Source organism: Apis mellifera, linkage group LG11, assembly GCF_003254395.2.
Source record: "Apis mellifera strain DH4 linkage group LG11, Amel_HAv3.1, whole genome shotgun sequence".
NCBI classification, from domain to species: domain Eukaryota; kingdom Metazoa; phylum Arthropoda; class Insecta; order Hymenoptera; family Apidae; genus Apis; species Apis mellifera.
This window is the reverse complement of record NC_037648.1, coordinates 16,244,056-16,263,846: the sequence shown is the minus strand read 5'-3', so window position 1 is coordinate 16,263,846 and position 19,791 is coordinate 16,244,056. Positions and strand designations below refer to the sequence as shown.

The following is a 19,791-nucleotide window of genomic DNA, read 5'->3' as shown; positions in this document are numbered from 1 at the left end:
AATTCCATTTTCTCCTTTTCGTCCCTTTTTTAATAAAATTGTTTAAAAAAATCGATTTAAAACGAATGGAATATATCTCATATATTTTTTCGAAATTTCCCTTTTATTTTAAAATCCCATTATACGAGTATTCATATTCATATTTCTTGGGGATGAAAACGATGAGATATGAAGCGAGGAAGAATTTTCGAATGATAGAAAATTATCCGATAAATGGATAAACAAACGAGGAGATGACAGAGAGAGATCATCGTTACTACCAGTGTCACCATTGCCTCGGCTATCGTTTCAAAATCCATCCCCCTACCGCTACGCGATATTATATCTACCGCCACCACCACCACCATTGACAGTACGCTCAACATTGGCAGCGATGGTGGTGGTGGAGGTGGCGGTGGAGGTGGCGACGGCGGCGGCGATAGCGACGGTGGCGGTGGTGACGGCGGCGGTGGCACCGCCGCGCCAACATTACGATCGTGCTGCTTGCTTTCGCTCTCGAGCGTCGACGTTGCTGTTCCCCAGTGCCGGTGCGCAGTCGGTGGTCGCGGTCGGTGTCAGATGGTTAAAAGGAAACGGATTCGAGAGCGGAGCGACACCCATAAAGGATAAACACGTTGTTAGTTGATCCACGTGCTCCGGCCTCGCAGCCGGCAGCCGGTTTCCAAATCTCCTCGATTCGATCCTGTGATATAATAATGGTGTGATACAAAACGGGAAGGAACGTCGAAGAAATCGAACGAGGATATATTCGTATGCAATTCCTCCACGCGTGTGTAAACATCGACGTGTGTAACCATTTATATATCGTGGAAAAGAAAAGGAGGAAAAAGGTCAAGAAGAAGAAAAAAGATCGAATTCGAGTTAATTGTGTTTCGTAAAAAGGTGATTTTTATCCGAAATCGAGAGAAAGTTGTTCGTTCCTTTGATTAAAAATCGGAATTGGAAACGCGCTCCTACTATTTACGTAGTATTGTATACGTAGAGTTTGATCGATCGATCGATATTATCGATTCGATTTACGATCGTAACGACCGGGTACAAAATATCCGGGTATAAAGTCTCGTGGACGAGAAGGAAGAGAAAGATCGATATAGAAAAGAAAGGAGGAGAGGCGTAACGAGAAAGAAGAAGGAGAAGAAGAAGAAGAAGAAGAAAGGAGAAGAAGCGCAAGGTGGCTGGGGGCGAGGAGGTGACCACCACGGCAGAAGCCGCGGGACGATGAGCGACGGCATAGTCGGTGCAATTGCGATCAGTTTGTTTGGTATCGGTCCTACACACGAATATTTTATTTCGTAACATTCGTTCGGGGGAAAAGATTTTTCACTCATCGAAGCCCTCGTTCCAGGCAGCGAGAAGAAACGTCGAGACAGCATGGATGCTGGTTACACGATACTCGGCAACGATATCGATGTTTGCAGAATGTTCGACCAATTTTCTTACAAGGTTAGTTTTTTCTTCTCCTCTCTCAACGGGGCGCACACATCTTCTTTCCGTCACACGAGAGACGAAATTTATTCCGCACGAACAGTGTGTTAAGCATGCACTCTATCATCTCGTCTCGTTTTTTTTTCCATCTTTGTCTCGATCGCTCTTGCACTCGATATCGATTTCCATATTTCGTTCGAACGTTTTCTTCTTTCCTTCTCCCTCTTCAATTAATCACACATTTAATTCTCGTGAATATCTTTGACTTTTTTTTTTTTTACATACAGAAATATTTTGAAACGAATCAAAAAGTTGAAAAAAGTTGAAAGATATCGCATCTCTCGTCACTCGTCAATTGACCGATTAACACGTTTTTGCTACTCGAAATTTTCTTCGAAAATCGAATCGATCGAATCTTCTTATCCTCTAGGAAAAAAAGGCACGGATCGGAAAGGAGCATCAGGATATATAGATTCGCAGCTTGGATATCGCGCTACCTTTATTTCCGTATTCCGGGTATATATGTATATACATATATACCTTCTTTGACCGTTTCAGCTTTTCATTTGGTCCTCTTGGTGGTTGAAACAAAATGAAAGGCAAACCTATACTACTGGAGGGAACTGGTATCCATAAAAGAATGAATAAACGTAGATTGGAACGGCATAAAAAAGCGTGTAGGTCTGTGTACCCTTGAGCCAGAGAGAGAGAGAGAGAGAGAGAGAGAGAGTGTACGTGGTGGTGGTGCATTTCCACCACATTTATGTACACGTATCGGGGAGGGGGGAGGAGAGAGTTGTAGCAAAAATTGAAATCCCGCTGACCGCGAGCGCGCAAAGTAAATTCGTTCTAACGAACGTTGCTAATCGAATTTCCATACTTATCGCAACACAACGTTTGATCAAGGGTTCGACGAAACAGGATCCCTCTTTTCTTTCTTCCTATTCCACCTTCCCTCTCCTGTCGAAATTTAATCGATCTCGTCTTCGAAATCGATTATTTGCATACTTTTCGACCGATAAAAGAGAGATCTACGATCTTTTCGAATTTTCTCGGAGAAAACGCAATGATAAGTTAAATCCGAATCTAAATCGAACACGGTGGAAAAATAATCGCACACCACTTACTAAACTTGCTTTCTCTTTCATATTCTCGTAGACGAGAATTCACTTTGTGGAGAAAGTGTGCCACATACGCACGCGATAACGTCCACGGTACGCTAACCATAACCGCTACAATGCTATAACCTCAATATAACACGTTACGTCGATCTAGGCACAATCTAGCGGGATACGCCTAAAATACGAGATATTCCTTGTAGGGAAAAATTCATAATAAACACTCGTATAAAAAGCAAATAGGAGATTTGCGTGCGCGCAAAACGAGGAATGGAAACGAAGAAAATTTCGATCGATCGAGATTAACGGTTAAATACTCGGCCGGCGGACTCGGCCTGTCCGTGTGTATATACAATGGAAGACGAAGATAGCCGGGTCGGAGAATGCCGCGAGTGTTTTAGCGGTAGACCGCATCGGGTAACCGGACGCAGACAGTCGGACAACAGGCTGGCCAACGGGCCACTACGGTCGCAGAGCCACTGACAAAATCATGAGCCACTTGTTGATCGGCCAATGACCATTCGAACACCTCGTTCGACCAAACGTTTCCCGTTACGATATTCCGATTACCGAATCCTGTCTAACGATTGTGCGCCAATTTAACCGTCCCGATCCTTCGAATTTTAATTACTTTTCTTCGTTTTATCTTTATTATCCTCTCCTATAAATATACGTTCACGTGTATATTTATACGTGTATATTTATACGTAAAGAAGAAACACGTTTGCAAATTTTGACGAGTAGAGATGAAACGTAAGCGTTTCAATTCGAAATCGAAACGATACGACGAGGGATGAGAGAAATATTGTTATTGCTATTTCTCATCGAGTCGCGCGATTTTTTCGCGATATCCTTCGCCGTCCCTTTAGGCCTTCGACCCTGTCTTACCTTATCGCATACCTGCTACATCCTCTCCCTCCTCACCCTACTCTTTTTCCCGTTCCCGAGCTCGCGAGCCAGCGAACCCGCGAGTCTTCCTCCTCCCCCACCTTCGCCTAGCCTATTCCGCGTTACCCATCTCCTCTACCCATACCCCTCTCCCTCTCTAGGTCTCAGCCTAGCCACCCACAAACCTCTACCCCCAGACTGCCGCCGCTCGCGACTCCCTCGCCCACCGCCCCGTGTTCTCCCTCCCCCCCCGCCCCTTCCCCCCTCCCCCTCCCCCCCCCCCGCACCCGTTCCCCCCTTCCACCCGTACCCTCCTCCCCGCGCGCTTTCCTCCTGTTTCTCTTTCGCCTCTTTCTCTCTCTCGTTAAATCAATAAGCCATTCGGCCTGCTCGCTACACTGGCAACGGGGCACTTTGCCCGATTTTCTTTGCCCGATCGGATTCTTCTTTTTCTTTTTTTCTTCTTCTTTTTTTTTTCCTTCTTTTCTTTCTCTCCCCTCCCCTCTCCTTCCCGCGAATGTAATCTCTCCGCGAAAAGGGAAGGGAATGGACAAAGAGAGGAAGGCTTTCTTCGTGGACGATATTGATAATTATTCGGTTTCTAACGTTAAACGTAGAATGTGTTTTTCACGTTTTATTCCCCTTTTGAGGGAAGTAATAAAATGTGGAGGAGGATCGAAAAGAAAAAAAAAAAGGAAAGAACGGAGAGCACAACGTGGAATTGGAAGACGAGGAGAGATGGAGAGAGAGAAAAGAGGGAAAGAGTAACTAAGCGTAGGTAGTAGCAGAGTTGGTAAAGCAAGCGAATAAAGCGTAACGGAGAAGCGAGTTCGTTCGTATTCGAAAGTTTCGGTGCAAACTCGGGAGCGAGGCAGTCGAATACAATGGCCAGGCAGAAGTTTCCTCGAAACTAAACAAGTTTATTTAACTTACCTCGGCACACCGGTTCCCATCCCTCCCCCTTCTCTCCCGTTCCTCCCCCGACTCTCCTTCCCCCTCGGCAGCCTCATCTCCGCGTAGAATCTGCCCTGCGAACTTCTTCCTTTCCACTTCCCATCAAATACGATTCTTCTTCCTCTTCTTCTTCTTCTTCTTCTTCGCCTATCTCTCTCTCTCTCTTTCTCTTTCGATTTTATCTCGTTTCATCTCATCTCAACTCGTCGTCTCATCTTACCCCAATTCCTCCTCCGTTTCTCCTTCGTCTTATCCCACTTGCATGGACTGAGTCGCTACTCGCCCCTGTACTCGCAATAACGTCAAGTTTTCCAAAAGTTTCCGACAGATTAACGACTATTGGAATTGTTCGAGTTTATGGATGAGCGTGGTATGTTGTAATAGCCAAAAAGGGATTACGAAACCTCCTTGCAAGGAGAATTGACGTATTTTATTCTATTAATAATATTCGTACCAAGAAAGAACGAAAAGGGATAGAGAGGGGGGGAGGAAAAAAGGAGATTCCATTTGAAAAAGGAGGGAAATGAAAGAGGACGAAAAGTCGCGGGAATATAGTAGTAATAGTAATAGTAGTAGTAGTAGTAGTAGCAGCAGCAGTAGTAGTTTCTACGTCCATCCACGAATGCATGCTGCGAAATGGGATACGTACGTATGCTGTATATCTTCTTTATGGCAACCATTAACATATTTTTTGCCGCGTGTATTACCATACAATAGTGGCGCAAATATTACAACTTATGGCCGTAAATCAGAGGACGGGAAAGGGTGGCCTGGAAGACGAAAAGGGAGGGAAAGAGGACGGAAATAGGAATGGGGAATAGGAACGGGAACGGTAACGAAAACGCGAGAGTAAGAGATGGAAAACAGCGGTGGAAGGGAAGGGAGAGAGAGAGAGAGAGACGGTGAACATTACGCGAGGAAGCAGGTTGCCCGCCGTGTAAAATCCACGATTCGAACGTAAAAGACGAGTCGATTCTTTCGTTTTCATCGTAAACGAGATATCGAGTGTGATGGATACAACGCAAGGTCGTTGACGCGGGCCACATGTCCGATAAAACGAGGATAGAAAGTAAGCAAGCAAGCACGGTTACCGAAAGAAGCGAAGAACTAGTGATATTCAATGGAACACATTTGACAATGTGTTTTGTTCGGATATACAGATTCGAATGTTCAACGAAGAAAAAGAGAGACGTATGGACGCGTGTATTTATTTTCATTATTTTTGTTTTTATGTCCTCTCTTTGCCCTTCGCCCGAGGAAAGGAAAAGGAAAAAAAACAAACGACGACGTTGGACGACGTTAATATCTTCTCCTGTGCAGCAAAGTTATATAAGCTACTACGCGCACTATTCCCCGCGTTGGTGTTCTCGAACGCATTAAAACGGAAACGCTGGAGAAATTTCAGATAATGTTCAATAGTAAATTAAGATATAATAACTTTCGTGAAAGTTGTACGCCGGCAAGGAGATGGAAGAGAAGAGGAAAAAGGCGGCGGAGAGACGTGGAGGGGGGGAGAGGAGAGGGAGGGAGGAAGGTAGGTAGGTAGGTAGGTAGGGAGAACTCCATTAACTTTTATTTCTCCGGGAAAGTAACTTTGCCCCTTCCTCTACCTCCCCTCCGTTCCCGCGTAAGACAACTACCCATCGCCTCGTCTCTCCTCCGCCCTTCCCTTCCCTTCCCTTCCCTTCGCCGCTGCACCTCCTTCCTTCGCGTCCCGTCGTCGTCGCCGTTTCGCGTTCGCCGCTGCCTCCTCTCCTCCACCTTCTTCGCCACCTCCACCACCTTCTACCGCCCTCGCTGCCTCCACCACCGCCACCATCACCACCACCACCGTCCATTTCAACCGCTCCTCCCTCCTCCTCTCGAACCTCCGCCTTCCTCTCTTTCGGCAATTCGTCCCGCTTCTTCGAGAGGATTCCCCTCCGTTCCATCGTCGTCGTCATCTTCGTCGTCGTCGTCGGCTCGGGTTGGCCGATCTCTCCTCTCTTCCTACCTTAAGGTACATCTCTTGGGTACCTCGACGGTGCACCTCGATGAAACTTTGCAAAGCGACTTAGTCAAACTTTAATAAATTCCTTCGTAGAGTTTGAAAGCGGTTCTACGCGGGATTGCAAATGATTGCGTTTCCTTGCGCATCGACCGACCTTCTCCTTCAGGATTTCTCCACTGTTCCTCTTTCTTTCTTCTCTCTTTCGCTCGTTCCGATCGGAAGAAACGAGATCGGTACGAGATGGATTAAAATCCGTTGTATCACAACGTGATACAACGAAACGAGAAGAATCGGGAAGAATCAAGAGAGAAAGATCGGATATGATACGAGAGACACTGTGTATACGCATTCCCATGGCAACGATCTCGATCTGAGATAGAAACTGGGAGAACAGGGGAACGGAGAACGATCTAGATAATGTATTCGATACAGGTAATATATAGCGTTCCAGATACAATATTTATGTCTCCACCAGTATTTTGCCACCAGTCCATTATTCATTCCGTAGCGGTGAATAAGCATTTCAGACTGCCTATCGTATCGTTTGCGAGCTTCTTATTCAAGCGAATCGCTGTATTCTCAATCTTCCCGAATTTCAGCAACAAATTTTTGCTCTCATCGTCAACTTCGTACTCGTAACACGCTCGTTACGGCGTGTCGTCGCGATCGAATTCGAATTCGAATTCAAAGTTCAACGAGAGAAAAAAAAAAGCGCGATTGTATGGATAAAATTTAGACGAATAAACGGAAAGGATAAAGGAGAGAGAGAGAGAGAAAAAGGAAAGCTAGAGAGGGAGAGAGAGAGAGAGAGAGAAAAGCTAAGAACGATCAGATCCAGAGGGTAGACAAGATTCACACTTGTTGCTCCCTTCTTGGCTGTACGGGCTGAAAAGCCCGTTTATCCGAAGAATTTCCTGCGGTCAAAAGGTCACGTGCACGATCTTCCATATCCTCGCCTTTCTCTCTCTCTCTCTCTCTCTCCTCTCGTTTTCCCTTTCTTTTCTACTTACTTTCGATCGATCGATCAAACCGTCTCCGGTGTCCGAGTGGAATATCAAACGGAAAAACAGTCCTTCTCGGCTCGGCCGTCAGATGGAATAAAGATCGAAGTGTGGTGGGGATAGAGGGCGGTGGGGAGAAAAAGGGAAAAAGGAGAAAAAGTGGAACGTAGGAACGCGAGAATAGAGAAACGTTCGCTTAGCGTGACTGGTAATAAAAGATCTAAGCGCGAGATAAGCGGACGCTCGCGTAATAAGTAAAACCGGTTTAAGAGACCGTCGACGATAATACGAATCGATGTACACACGGGATAAGGACGAAAACGCAATTTGAGCCGAGTTGCGCGATTCACCTCCTTCTTACGCCTTGTGGCGTAACATCGAAAAGGGTTGGAGATGGGTGATAGATGGATGCCTCCGTTCGTCGAAAGGACGAAGGTGGTGGGCAACGAACGAAACGAGAAAGTGCAAACATAGTTGGAGAAAGAAATAAAAAAAAAAAAAAAAAGAAGAAAAGAGAAAATCGCGATGAGCCTTGGGCGATTATCGCTTGTGCAAACGTTGCCTCGAAGGAATTTATAAAATCAACGTTTCTTCCGAGAAACCGTTGAAAAACACGATGAATTTAACGAATTTTTTTTTCCAAGTACGAAGCAAGAGAATGATACGATAATAAAAATGTAAAATTTCGAGTTTTTTTGCGGTTGATTAGATCGACGGTTAAATTTGATCGGCACTCGATGCGTCCACTTTCTCTCTCTCTCTCACACACACACACACACTATCACTGTTTTCGCCGTTTTTTGGAGCAAAGTAGCGGGACAGAGAGTGTCCCGTGAGAGAATATCGATTCGGTTGCCCGCTCCATGATCAAATCCACGACGGTTCCTTCGTTCGATTCTCTTAACCGAAGAGATCCCGATTATCTATTTTTCACGACACGATTTAAAATTGACATCTTTTTTTTTTTCTCCCGTTTTTTACGATTACTCGAAAGATTTTGCATCACGTTTCAAATAACAAAAAGTGAATAAGATGAACGAATACTTTCGAGTATATGTACTTATTCATAAATACGTTTGGATAGGATAATTAATTAAAATGTTTTTCGAACGGATCAGTTGACAAATTTACGTTAAAATAATCGACCGTGTTCGCGTATCGTGTATAACAATTTTGCTCGAGTAAATATTTCGAATAGAGATTGTCGCTTCTCGTGACTGAATACGGGATATGCACGGGAATATAGTACGTTAATGCGATTGGAATGCCACTGAAATTAAAGCCACCTTTCACGGGAATGTAATGACTCTTTATAAACTGCGACGTAACCCCTGTTTCCTCGGGCCACGCGGCACACTCGATTGCCATCACAGCCGTGTCCTACTTTCTTGGAATATTCGAGTAACCAAGCATCGGTAGATAACGCGTGTTTAACACGCGTTCAGCGCATAATACCGATTTAATTATTTATATAAGTTGCGCATGCTTATTTTACGACGAAATAAATTTTTAAACCGAAATCGATTTTTCCCGATCATTTCTGCCTATAAACGATAAATCTTGAATCTTAAAATCGAACGGAAACTCAAAATTCTATGTTTACATCGTAAAAAAAACGTATAAATTCTAATCGCTGTAAACGAATATCGAATGCAAGGATTATATTATTTCTCGTTTCGGGAGGTAATATTTTTTCATTTAAAAAAAAGAAAGATAAGAAATTGATTTTTCCCCGTTCGTGCCAATGTTGCGAATAATTTCCTTTCGTCATCGTTTGACCGCGCGCGCGTCATACGTCGCGAGTCCTCTTTCCACTGTTCGTTGCGCCACCGGCCTCTTTCAATCCTGTACGCCACACCGTCCCTCCGCTCCCGTCTCTCTAAACAGGAACCCCACTCCTATTCCTTCTTGGCCCCTCTCCCGTGTTTCAAACCGACCCCTTTCTTCCACGATGTAGCGATCGCAGCTTGTTAACTGGGCCACGAACCACCGACTACGAATATTATTCGCGTGATTCGATATGATTCAAAAGTAAACTATTATTATTACGCGTATCGTATGTCGAGAAACGGTATTTAACATTTACCGCTTCGGGATTTTCTTAGCGCGCGTGATCGAAACATATTTCGATCACGGTATATATCGTGAAAAGATTCGATTCCCTCCCGTTGTCGAGAATTAGATCGAGTTTCAATCTATATGTATACGCATAGATATATAATCGTACGATGAGTTGTATTTCGATGTACAAATTAATCTTTTCATAAATCGTATCGAGAAGAGAAAGATCGAATGGAAAAATAAAAAAAAATCGGATCTTTAGATTCAAATATACAAATCACTATATTTGTTCGTACATTATCGTTAAATTCATTCCTCGTTCATTCCTTTTAATTATTTCTCTCTGTGTCTCGAATAACAATTGCCCGTTATTGTTTAACTGTGGTAAAACCGGTCGTATATTTGTACAATTTTTCGTAAATGAGTGGTAGTGCGTCCAATGTACGTCGTTTTCGCGTTGTATCGTATCGTTTCGTTGCACACATTGTATCCTTTATCGATATACGTTGTTAGACAGGGGGCGCACGAATCTACTCCCCTGTCGAGAGATCTATCCCCACTATCGAAGCGTGCCACAAACTGAACCTCCCTTCAATCATTCCCGCGCCGGCCGCCGCGAGGAGCGCGCGTCGTTTTGCCACGCTGTCACAAGTTACGCCACGAGTCGGATACATTGTGTATGTGCATAGCGATTTGTATTTTGGTTTCGTGTTATGTTTCGATAAAATCATTGTGTACGTGTTTATACATGTCGATGTAACGTAACGAGAACGCGTGGTGATGTGAAAACGTGTTGCTTGATTAGTGTCGACGTGTGCATAGACGGTCGAATGACAAAAAGTCGTCGAATCGAATCGTTTCGTTCGTTTCGTTTCTATCTTAGCGAACGTATGTAACGTTTCCTTTCGACTTGTTTTTCTTTCGAATCGAATCATTTTTACAGAAAGAAGCTGCGTTTTAAAAGAGAAGGATTCACCCGTGGTACGCTAACGGTATCGCGGCACGCTGCACGTTACACGTGCATTCGATAACCTGGATCCCGTCCCGACGAGTCGTCGGTTCGTCTCATCGGTAAGTCATCGATCTTGGGATTCTTTTAACCGATATCAATCAACGTTACTTTTTACCGGGAATTTTCTCCGATAGCGATAATCGTGATTGAGTTTTTTTCAAAGCTTCGAAATTAAGATTCGTTATTCCATCGAGAAATGTTGGTGTTTGCTTTCGAAATGTATTCGAGATAATCTTGAGCCGCCATCTGTTGGCGGAAGATTCAACTTTACGAACGACGCCGATTCTAATATTCGTAAATACTTTTCGAATCGTTGGATTCTCAGAGTTGTTTCTCAAATTTGGATCGATCGATGATCGTTGTATCGTTTTATCGTTTATCGCGTGAACTGGAAACTATCGTATCGAAATATCGAATCGTATTATAAAGTATAAAATTCGTTTACGCGTTTTTCCATCGTTTTTTTCCTAACGTTTTATTAGATTTTTAGAAATCGAAACGATATTTAAAAACGCGTTTCGTTCGTCCAACGAAGAAGTAGTGGGCACGAGTTCGACGAGATTATTTTTAGGAAGAAGATGTATAATCTTTTGGGAAAAATTGGGGGAAAAACGACGAGAAAAAGGAACGAGCTACGGATTACAAATGGTGATGATGTTGAATATGAGGTGGGAGGGTAGCGGGGCGGGAGGGATTGGGACGAGAAACAGGTTTAACATCGGTTATTATACGCCGAGTAAGAGTATACTCTTTGGTATACATCTATTGAGTCTCTAGCTTTTGCTTCTCTCTTGTTTCTTACTTACTGTTCAAATAGCTCTCCTTTCTTTTCCTCGATGTTTTTCTCATCCGCGTTTTAACCACACTTTTCACACTCTTGTTACTATGCGCTTGCTTGTTTAAATCTTTCGAACACTCTGTCAAAATGGATAATCGACGGATTTAGACGAAAAAAATTATTCGAATATCGATGTCAATATATACGACGAATGATGATTTATCTTTTTCTCGCTCGTTAACCGAAAGCATAATTATATAAACGAACAAACGAACGCGTGATTATCGGTCGAATGAAAAGATCCATTGTCAAAATTGACAGGTTAATGAAATATTCTTCGCACGAACTCACTACTCGTTTCGATTTGGATTTTCTCATTGATCTTTTCTTACATCTTTAGTCTATCTACCAATCGACTATCCAACCTACCTACCTATATACCTATCTACCTGCTTGTCTGCCTTGCTTACCTACCTACCTACCTACCTATCTACCTACCTACCTGCTCGCTTTCTTGCTTGTCTGCTTACCTACCTACCTGCCTGCCTGCTTGCCTGCTTGCTTGTCTGCCTGCCTGCCTGCCTGCCTGCCTGCCTGCTGTTGCCTCTATTGGGAAAAGTAACGTATCGTGCACCTTACCTTCTTCTTTTTCTTTCCATCCCGGTTATTCTTCCTTCTTCTTATTATTATTATCGCCTTTCATCATTAATTATTATCCTTTTTCTGAAACTGTTGTGACACGATTAGTCGTTTTTTAATTTAAATAAGTTCGATTTGAATTTTTTTTTTTTTTCATTTTCCCAATAATTTCCAAATATTTTTGAAATATTTACTTTTCATCGATTTTCCCATCGAATCTTATTTCTCGTTTCGTTCAATTTTACGATTCATCGATTTCGAATCGAATGGATAAATAATCGTAACCGTGTTTCAAGCATGAGAACATTCGTCGTAAAAATTGAAAGATTCGAAATGACGAGGAAAGATCTAGGTAAGAATTTATAGATTGCTCCCCCGACAATTTCAAAATCCTTGCTAACATCTTTGTAAATTAAAAAATCGAATTTTCGAGTTTCAAAAGTTGAATCGATGTAATAAAAATGAATAAGAAAAAAGAGAGAGAGAGAGAGAAATGAACAAATTGGAAAAAAATACCCAAACATTGGAATTTGCGTAATAAGAGGAAAAAAAAAAAAAAACGTTGCTTTCAAAATGAATTCGATACGTGTAATGGAAATACGATCCGATTGATCCTATCACGAGCACCTAAAGACGAGATTAAGCGATTCTCGTTTCGAGAACGCGGAAGCGCGGATTTCTCGTGTTCTTACCATGCAAAACATCGAACGAATAGAATCGACGAACTCACGCTTGTCGAGGCCATTGACCGTAAAAAGGGTGGAAGGAAGGAAGGAAGGAAGGAAGGAAGGACGCGCTTGTCCCGTCGCGGAAAGGAACCGAGATCGACAAATTGCGCGACAATATTTTTTTTTTTGGAAAGGATGATGGAAAAATACACACATATATTTTTTTTATTTGTTTCAGAGAAACGAGAGTTTGGATTTTTCGTTGAACGTTCCGCAACATCATCATCATTCGACGCAGTATCATCAGAGTAGCTACGCCATGGCCGATCAAGTAAGTTCTCGAATATACGTACATTCATATATATATATTTGTGAAAATGGTTAATTCGTAGGAAGGAAGAAGGTTGGTTATCGGTTGGATATGGGAAGGCAGGGGCGGAGACGGTCGGGTACGGGACACGGGGACCGGGCACACCGGGCGAAAGCGCGAGCGTGAACGGGTTGGCTGTTGCGGGGGGGGCTGGGCGCGGGGCGAGCGAAAAGGGGGTGTAGGAAAGATACGACTATCTTACTCCTCGGCCGAGTAGGCAGAGGGCGAGAGAAACGGCGGTGGGATTGGGGGCTTGGGTTAGGGTACGGGGGCAGGAGCGCGGAACGGCGGAGGGGGCCGTGGGTGGGGGAGGGCGCGGAGAGAAAGAAAAGTTTGGAAGCTGTGCGGTGAAGGAAGAAGATGGATAGACGCGCGTAGTCGATTCGGAGATGGAAAGGGAGCAGAGGTGGAAGGAGAAGGAGGTGCACGAGAGGAGGAGTAGGAGGTGTAGGAGTAGTTGAAATAGGACGAGTACGCGTATACGCGAGCATCGACGGGACGGTTATGGGACGTTACGGGACGGAGCGCGGTGAAAAGGGGGGGAGAGAGAGAGAGAGAGAGGCGAGAGCGAAACGATAGAGTAAGAGAAACATCGCGAGGTAAGGGGTAACGCGCGATGGGCACAGTAAGGGGTAGAGGGGCAGAGGTATACTCGATCAATAGGCAAGTACGTTCCTTCAAAGGAAAATTCCTGATGCTATTAAATCCAATTTAAAAACTTTTATTCCCCATGGCCCGACACGCTCTACACGGCAAATGTATTTTCCTTCCTTCGTGTTCCCTGCCTCGAAACGTTGATAAATCGCTAAAAGGATTTCAAACGATTCTCCGTGATGATCTCTCTCTCTCTCTCTCATATATATATATATATATTGATCGAAAAACGATCGAAAGCGCGAACGATCGAATGCTCGTCCTTGCATAAAATTAATCCAAATGTCGAACGAAAAAAAAAAAAAAGATTCTTTCGATTCGAGCGAACGAATTGATCGATGATCGTTTACTGTAAACGAGTTCCATGTTGTACGTTATTGCTCGTATTGTTCGCATAATGCGAGTCGAAGAACGTGTTTCCATTCTTGGACCGTGTTCCGTTCAAAGAGAATTTGTAGCACGACTCATTCCTTTTCTTCGCAGACGTTTCACACCCCTAGCTTCGGCGACGAGGATTTCGATATACCGGCTATCCATTCCCATTCTCACCAGCAACATCAGCAACAGCAACAGCAGCCTCAACAGCAGCAGCAGCATCAAACGCAACAAACTCAGCCTCAACATGATCCGATGCACGGCTACCAAACGCAGGTAAATTCGCCGCGAGATGGCGATGACAGCGATAACGACGACGACAGTTTGAAAAAGGAGACAATTATCCTTGTTCGAATGCTTTTCGCAGATGATGCAAACCGGCAACGTTCAACAATCTTCGGACGGATTGAATTTGGATCCTGGTGGATATCAACAATCCCTTTACCTGCAACAGGATCACTCGATGCAACAACCGATCAGCGTAAGGTAAGATTTTTATCTTATTTTATCCGATTCTATCTTACCGATCGGTGATAAATGGCGTTTATCCGATTCTATCTTACCGATCGGTAGTAAATGACGTTTGTGACGGATTTGATGGTAATTGTCGATTAATAATCCATCAATTTGGAGGTCTGATTCCGTTATAAAAAATCGATCGATCGTTTGATATCGCCGATCTTGATACTTTTTACTTTTTTTTTCTGTTCGTTTTTCATATCTTCTTTTTCGATATCTTCCCAGCTCGACGTATAGCACGTCGCAGGGTTCGTACGTGAGTATGAGCTCACCGCGACAACAACATGGAAACCAGCAAATAATGTTGCTGCAACAACAGCAGCAACAGCAACAGCAACACCAGCAGCAACAAGTTCAGTTGCAACAGCATATACAGTACATGCACACTCAGCAGCAGCAGCAGCAACAGCAACAACAATTGCAGCAACAAATGCAGTATAGAAGTCCGACGGGTGGTAGTCCATCCGCGATACAATCGAATACCGTGCCCGAGCCGAATAACAATACCACTACTAGTGAAGATAGCGATGATAGTACGCCTCATTCCGGAATGGTGAGTTTCGGGATGAAATTGATCGAATCGTCTCTGATCGGGCCGAAATAAAGAGCCAGTAAATCTTGCGCGATTCGTATTCGTTTGTACAGATTACCGGGATTAAGCGACCCTCGCCGGAACCGACTGACGTTGGAGCGAAAAATCAAAGAAAACCGAAATCGCAGAAAAAGAAGAAAAAGAGGGATCCCAACGAACCGCAAAAGTGAGCGACATTTTTTCATTTTTCCTCTCCGTTTATTGGTTTGAACTCGTCTCTTTCGGATTTGAAACTTAAAACCGATCGAGTCGAATTAAGAATAGTGAAAAATGAGAAACGAGATTTTACTCGAATCGGTTAATTTTTACTATGAAACTACTTTTTTTCTCGTAACACGTTGTTACTTATATTGCAGGCCTGTTTCGGCGTACGCCCTATTTTTTAGAGATACCCAAGCCGCGATAAAAGGGCAGAATCCGAACGCGAGCTTTGGCGAAGTTTCGAAGATCGTAGCTTCGATGTGGGATGCGTTGGATACGGAGCACAAGAACGTGAGCTCTTATATTTTTTTTCGACAATAAAATCATCGATCAACGACGGGAATTATAATATCGGTGAAAATTGTGTAAATCTTCTTAGGTGTACAAAAAGAAAACGGAGGCGGCCAAAAAGGAATATCTGCAGGCTCTCGCGGCATATAGGGCGTCCCTGGTTAGCAAGGGGGCAGCTGAGAATGACAATCAACAACATCAGCAACAACCGCAACAACAGCCAACGCCGCAGCAACAAGTTCAGTACGCAGCATACGGTAATTATACCGGGAATGGAACACCCGGAAGTGTCTCGTATCAAGTTTACAGCCCGCAACCACAACCTTCCTCGCCTCAACAACAACATCCGCATTCTCACCCACATCAACAACTTCAACATCATCAACAATCGACGCAACAAATGCAAATAAAGAAATCCCCTCATCATTTAACGATGCCGGGAAATCCACAGCAACAACAAACGCAACAAGTAATGATTCTTTATTCGTCACTTTTTTCTTTTTGTTCTTCGAAACGTACGTTTCCATTTTTATTTATTTTATCCGTTTTTTTTCAAGACTTTGATGGCAACGTCGATGGCACCAACGCATATGTCGCAACAGCAACAACAACAGCACATGCAGCAACAATACATGCAGGTAAGTGATATTAATTTGTATTCTTACTTTTGATTCTTTCCCTTCAATCTAGTTTTTATCGTTCTTTCCTCTTCTTTCTTTTAAAATGTATATATGAAAATTATTATAAATTGGAATGATATCTCAATTATGAGGATATTTGCACGTTTTTATAGATACCACAACAACAAGTGCAACAAGTACAACAGTCGCAACAGGTACAGCACCATCAACAACAACAACAGCAGCAACAATCGCAACAACAATTGATGCACACGAATCCGGCAAAGAGTGACGCGTTATCGAGTTCTCCACCAGCAGTGAATTCTGTGACTCAGGCTGCGAGCATGGTTGGCCAAAGGCCAACGTCGAACGCTTGTATACGCCATGGATGCCCGAACACGGCCGTTGCGAATAGCGAATGGGAAGACGAGTATTGCAGCAACGAGTGCGTGGTTAGTCATTGCAGGGATGTCTTTACCACGTGGGTATCTTCGAATCAAAATCCGCAGCAAAACTTTTCCACCGTTAAATAAGGATAGGTCGTGCTAGTTTGAAAAATAGCAATTCTGTTTGAAATCTGTTTCCTACCGTTTCTTACAATCGTGGAAATACGAGTATACATTTACCTTATATATTTGAAACGTGATCTGATTCGCTATCTTTTGTACATACGTCGACCACGCACGAAGGTTTTTTCGCTTTAAATCAAAAAAAAAAAAAAGAAAAGAAAAAAAAAAATGAACGACTGAGAGCGCGAGTCGCTACATACGATCTATAGTGAATATTCATTTGAAAGACTGCCTCCACGCGGCATGCGATGCTCGTCGACTCGGAGATATATATATATATATACATATATTGCCGTCTCACCGTTTTCACCGATTAATTTCCATAGGACGAGCAACATAGCTGCGTAATCGCGAAAGAGTATTAGAATCGCCAAAGTAGCCGATAAAATCGGGCTGTAGTTTTCGAAGGAATTCATTTCGATGTGTTTGTCGTGCGCGCCCAGAATGCGTTTCAATGCGCACACGAATTGTTCGGGATATATGATATAACGCGGACCGAGTTATGTATTCCTTCATTCAATTCTAGTTAGGAATCGTTTAACGATAGATAACAGTAAATTCGTAGAAATATATTCAAAAAAAAACTTTAGAATACGTCTATATAAAATTTATGGATACCCCGTTGTATCGAGAGAGAAAGATCAAGAGTTAAATAATAACGAATTTGGAAACAAGTTTCCTCGATTAGTAAAAAGAAATAAAAAAAAAGAAAAAAAAAATATCAATTGCCAATTATAAACGTATATATAGTAACTTGTCTATAATATCGATGGGAATTAATGATAAACGAATCGAAAATTCCGTCGACTCCTGTAAGAAAGAAAGATTGCTGATGGCGTTATAAAGATAATGGTGGAGGATGAGAGAAGAGAGAAAAAGGAAATACCACGGTAGCCATCAAAAATCTGTAACACAACTTATTTTTGTATAATTTTACAAAGGAATAAAAAGTTCGTGCAAATACGAAATAATAATAATAAAAAAAAAAAAAAAAAAAAAAAAGAGAAAAGAGACAGAATGGGGACAGAACCGGACGAATTGTGGCCAACTGTTTGCTAGAACTAATCTTTATGGTCGATTCAATGATTTTGTTCGAATTCCTTGTTCCAGTTTGCTCCTCTTATTCAATTTTTGACAAATGTACGACGATCGATTTTACAATCAAATCGAAAAGGAAGCAAACGAATCAACGTTATTTATTTCGAAACGATAATAGGCTGTATTGACGCGAGTCTTCAACCGTTCAAGATCGTCGAACGAGAACGAAAGATTCTAAAAAAAGAATAGTAAAGGAAGAGCTTAAAATCTTTAATATTTTGTTAAAAATATGATTGCGAAAATAATAATAAATCTCTTCCTAAATTTTTCTCATCTGTTCTCGACGGTGATTTTGCTCGATCTCCGACTCCAGAAGTACATGGAATTAGTGAGTGAATGTTTATATTACGAAAGATTGCGTAACGCTTTCGTGACAGATAGGACACATGCGTGTACACGCATATGAATGCGTGATTTTGGTAAGTTTTTAAATAATTTTTTTCCCCCTCCCCTTTCCTAAAAAAATCCTTGTATATATATATAAAAAAAAAAAAAAGAATATTCCATAGATTTGTAAGATGTATGATGTAAACATAATCGATAGTGTAAAAAAAATATTGATGATACAGACACACACACACACACACACACAGCACACACATATATATATACATACATACATACATACATATATAGATATATATATAACGCATACATATGTTTGAGCGATATTGTGATATGTATATACATATATATACATATATATGATATATATATATCATAGAAACGTATAAACAATATATAATATAAATGTAAAGAAATAATCGGTAACGTCGTGCATATATGTATACATAAACATACGTGCATATGCCTGTATACGTATACCTGATTCACGCCTGTATGTACGTATGTATAAATGTACATGCACATGTAACCAACAAAATATGATAACTGTAGAGTTGTCATAATTGTATGTGAAACTACATCATTGCATATAGATGACTATGAATTGATCCAAAATTGTTTCAAAGATGATCGAATTTTGCGAATCGATTCTTAATAGAGGACTGAACGAGGTTAGAATTTTTTCAGGGTTAGTCATAATCGCATAAATCTGTATACCGAAGAACAAAAACACAAAAAACAAAAGAAAAGATGAAAAGAGAAAAAAGAAAATAAATTTAGAAGATATCAACTAACGTATTAATTCTATTCTTCGTTCTCAACGTTTTTAATATAACAAGCAATACTGTTGGATGGATTGCGAGATTGTATGAGTAAGTATTTACTTACATGTGTAAGAAGTTAAGAGAGTTACGTGCCATTAAATATGCAGATGATATTGTCTTCATTAAAGATTCCCCTATTATCACGTACATGTACCATTTATATAAAAATATACGTGTACGAGATATTATTACTACGAACAAAAAATATGAAATAAATCCAACATTAAATGTATTTTTTTTTCCATACCTCTAGGGGCACTAAAATCATTTATCGTTTTAATAAAATCGTTCGCAATGTTATTTCGACTCAAAATAAGATTGCAACATTAATTGAAATTAAATTTCAATATTATAAATAAAAAATGGAACGAATGTTGTATTACATTTTAAAAATTGGATATAGAATGAATATTATTAAGATTTTTAATTAATTAAAAGAAAAGGGGAAATATATGTTCTTTGTTACGTGTAATTTTGTAAATCAATTATAAACAAGGAGAGGAGATAATACAAGAAAGACAGAGACAGAATAAAAATATTGAAATCAACGCCATCTTCAGAGTGCCGCGAATGTAACGTTAAAAAAGGATGGAAAATAGGGAGGAGAAAGATAGAAATAGAAAAAGAATTGACCATCAACATCATCTATCAAACACCTAAAATTATTTATTTATTCATACATAAAATTTATGATGACAACTTGAATGACGCGAGAGTATTGTCACCAAAAATATTCTATCCTATGAAGATGCAAAGACTCGCATTACAAAAATATCGTATCTCGTGGTGGATAACGTGA

General features: G+C 41.7%; 1 protein-coding gene across 5 annotated transcripts; it reads left to right on the top strand.

The window, feature by feature from the left end:
• The first annotated feature begins 492 nt into the window (after nucleotides 1–492).
• On the top strand, nucleotides 493–17,585 carry LOC551624 (TOX high mobility group box family member 3). 5 transcript variants are annotated; one of them, XM_624015.6, is made up of 11 exons: nucleotides 493–1,261; nucleotides 1,346–1,443; nucleotides 12,773–12,865; nucleotides 14,042–14,209; nucleotides 14,301–14,419; nucleotides 14,678–15,005; nucleotides 15,098–15,210; nucleotides 15,401–15,536; nucleotides 15,625–16,005; nucleotides 16,094–16,174; nucleotides 16,330–17,585. In XM_624015.6, the coding sequence occupies exons 1-11, from the start codon at nucleotides 1,219–1,221 to the stop codon at nucleotides 16,687–16,689; spliced, it is 1,920 nt and encodes a 639-aa protein (XP_624018.4). In that variant the 5' UTR covers nucleotides 493–1,218; the 3' UTR covers nucleotides 16,690–17,585. The 5 variants fall into 5 exon arrangements, with proteins under 5 accessions (XP_624018.4, XP_006570519.2, XP_016770195.2 ...); XM_006570456.3 differs by having other exon boundaries at nucleotides 494–1,261; nucleotides 1,350–1,443; XM_016914706.2 differs by lacking the exon at nucleotides 493–1,261 and adding an exon at nucleotides 10,381–10,508.
• Nucleotides 17,586–19,791: the final 2,206 nt, after the last annotated feature.

Coding starts and splice junctions, on each gene's coding strand:
- LOC551624 (XM_624015.6), top strand. CDS start 1,219: ATGAGCGACGGCATAGTCGGTGCAATTGCGATCAGTTTGTTTG. Junction 15,537..15,624: donor TGGATACGGAGCACAAGAAC/GTGAGCTCTTAT, acceptor AAATCTTCTTAG/GTGTACAAAAAGAAAACGGA. Junction 16,175..16,329: donor TGCAGCAACAATACATGCAG/GTAAGTGATATT, acceptor ACGTTTTTATAG/ATACCACAACAACAAGTGCA.